At 55.2% G+C, this 2,499-nt stretch overlaps 1 protein-coding gene across 1 annotated transcript; it reads right to left on the minus strand.

Annotated features, from left to right (window-relative positions):
• Positions 1 to 1,074: 1,074 nt before the first annotated feature.
• Positions 1,075 to 2,227, minus strand: MIND_01138600 (uncharacterized protein; the record flags this gene model as incomplete). The annotated part of the gene is made up of 5 exons (XM_037367926.1): positions 1,075 to 1,178; positions 1,234 to 1,365; positions 1,415 to 1,844; positions 1,889 to 1,927; positions 1,976 to 2,227. 5 exons carry the CDS (start codon positions 2,225 to 2,227, stop codon positions 1,075 to 1,077), a joined length of 957 nt encoding a protein of 318 aa, XP_037215758.1.
• Between the last annotated feature and the right edge of the window lie 272 nt (positions 2,228 to 2,499).

Genomic DNA, 2,499 nt, shown 5'->3' on the forward strand with positions numbered 1-2,499 from the left:
TAGGCCCATCTTCGGTTTCTCCAACAACCTTGGTTCTGTTGGAACTTCTTTCTCAGCAACATTAACATACGTTGTCGGGCATGTTCGTCCTCATGATCGAGTCTGGAGTCAGCGACGACGGAGAGGGCCGCGTTCGTGGCCACTGCCGCTGGTGAGCAGTATGGTCAACCAGGGTATCTACAGCACCGCAGGCGAGCTCCAGCAAAAAATGGGTGTTGCGAGGGACAAGTTTGGGGGGGGAAGTGATTGAAACTCGCAACTACGTGCAATGACAGAGGATTTGGTGCCGCAGGCTCGCTCTAGCGAGAAATGGCTTGTTGGGGGCAAATTGTGGGAGCGCAACACACATTGTATGGGCAACATCTGCAGCTTAGGATTCACGTTGGCGTGTGTGCCCCAGATCAATGCCGCTGGTGGGTAGCATCGTCGGCTTCAACGGCGCCGCAGGCGAGCTCCAGCAAAAAATGGCTGTTCGGGCGAGGGGAAATGGTCTGGGGATAAGAAATGAGAAGGTAAAACATGAGAAAGAGTACAAAACTTACCACAGTCGTTGGTTCTTCTGGTGAAGCGTTGGCATGAGCACAGCACTGTTGCGCAGGAGAGCGACTGTGTAAGCAAATGGCGCCGTCAATAGTGTTGCGCGGCGGTTGTAAAGATATCCGGACACCCCCAGTAAGAGCAGCCCCTGTAAAGGTCGGTTCGGCGTCGAGGGACGAGCAGCTGGTTGTTGTTGTTGATGCCGGTGCGAGATTGGCGTAGTCGACCCCGCGATTCGGGCACGTGCTGCCGGCCGACAGAGCGTTTTGGAAGGGGTCAACGTCAACGCGTGGGGACCTGCGGTTTGCGTGGTGGATAAGAGGAAAGACGTGGCTACCCGGTTCGGGCACGTACCGGCGGCGGACGGCTCGAGGTCGGTGGCGAGGAAATGGCGCACCACAGGTTGGCAGTGCAATAGACCATTTCCAAGCTGAACGGCATCGTCGGTGTAGTCTAGCAGAACACATCAGTACATTTCCCGTTTGTGCAGGGACAAAAGCCTACACCTAAACTCTCCAAAATGCTTGTACAGAACGCTCAAAGGAGCACATCGCTCCAATCTTGAGCCTGCACGTACTGCTTCCACGTGCGCGGTTGGCGAGCGAGCCCCTCCTGCGAGATCACAGTGCCTTCCGAAAAGTCTATCGAGCAAGAAGTTAGTATTCATCAAAATGGAAAAGAGAAGGAAGATCGTACATCCAAACTCGCCGACAGATGTGAAGACCTCTTCGATGGCCAGCGCAATATGTGGCGGAGTACCGGCACTCTTGACTCCTTCGCCAAAGACTGCAGATGGTATCTGGTTGAAGACGACCTTCTTGCCAGTCGCTGGAGAACGATCAACCATCGAAACAGAACCACCTTGCGAAAACGTCACCCTCCGAAAGCTGCTTCGTCTGGTCCTCAAAGCTGATCAGCTCGCCAAACGTCGCCCACGTCTGTTTGTCAGGAAAGACCGGCAGCTCGAGTGCCTTACAGACAAACAGGCCATAGTCTCGCTCAGCGTCAATAATGGGCATCCGCGTTGTCGGGGGCAGGGGAAGATTGACTGCCCAAGTGTCCTCGGAGATTTTGACTGGACGCATGAAGGTGCGCATGTTGCTCGCGTACCCGCCAGCCTGGATGTCGACGAAAGGGACACCAGAAGCGCGGCCGTAGTCGGAGACGCGTGCTTTGCTTTCAAAATGGCCCACGTTCTTGTATTTGCCGCCAGACAGAGCGTCGATGCTGGGCAGCCCGGACCAGACGATGCCCTTGACACCTGCGGCTTTTGCAGCGTCGATCATGAGCTTGCCTTCGGTGGTTTCCTGGAGAGAGTTGATGCAATGAGTTGAGGACTGTAACAACTCACTCGTGGTGGGTCTCCGTGTTCCGCCCAGTTGGTGACAAGCTAAAGAGCATATAAGGACGAATCTGACAGAGAAAGGGTAGCACACACGAAAGTATAGTCCGCCCCTTCAAACGCCTTGAATACGGCACCGCTATTCTCCACCGACAATGCTACCGCGACCACCTCGATGCCCTTCTCCGCCAATGCTTTCGCCGCGGGTTTCGACTCGTCGCGGGTGAATGCGCGAATTCGATATGGTTTGTCGGATTCGGTGAGGGCGAGGACAACGCTGTCGCCTTGGGTCCCAGTAGCGCCTACAACAGCGACAAGAGGAGCAGCAGGGTCCTTGGTGATGGTCATGGTCAGAAAATACGGTGAATATCGGTGGCTCTGTAAGCTCAGTAAGCTGGCTCCTTATAAAGCAAGACGTCAGACTTCGACGATACCACGGGCACACGCGTCGACAGCACCGCTGGTGGCGCCCGCGCCTTCCACCCTCGTAATGTGCAATGAGTTGTCGTGCCGGGGGTATACGTAGGATTTGTTTTCAAATCGAGGCCAAAGTCGATAATGATGACGCGTCACTCTCTGCCCGCTGCGAAATGTCCGATGAGACTGGATGAGAGACGGGT

This window comes from Mycena indigotica (genome assembly GCF_014461135.1).
Source record: "Mycena indigotica strain 171206Taipei chromosome Unknown Mind.scaff0010, whole genome shotgun sequence".
NCBI classification, from domain to species: domain Eukaryota; kingdom Fungi; phylum Basidiomycota; class Agaricomycetes; order Agaricales; family Mycenaceae; genus Mycena; species Mycena indigotica.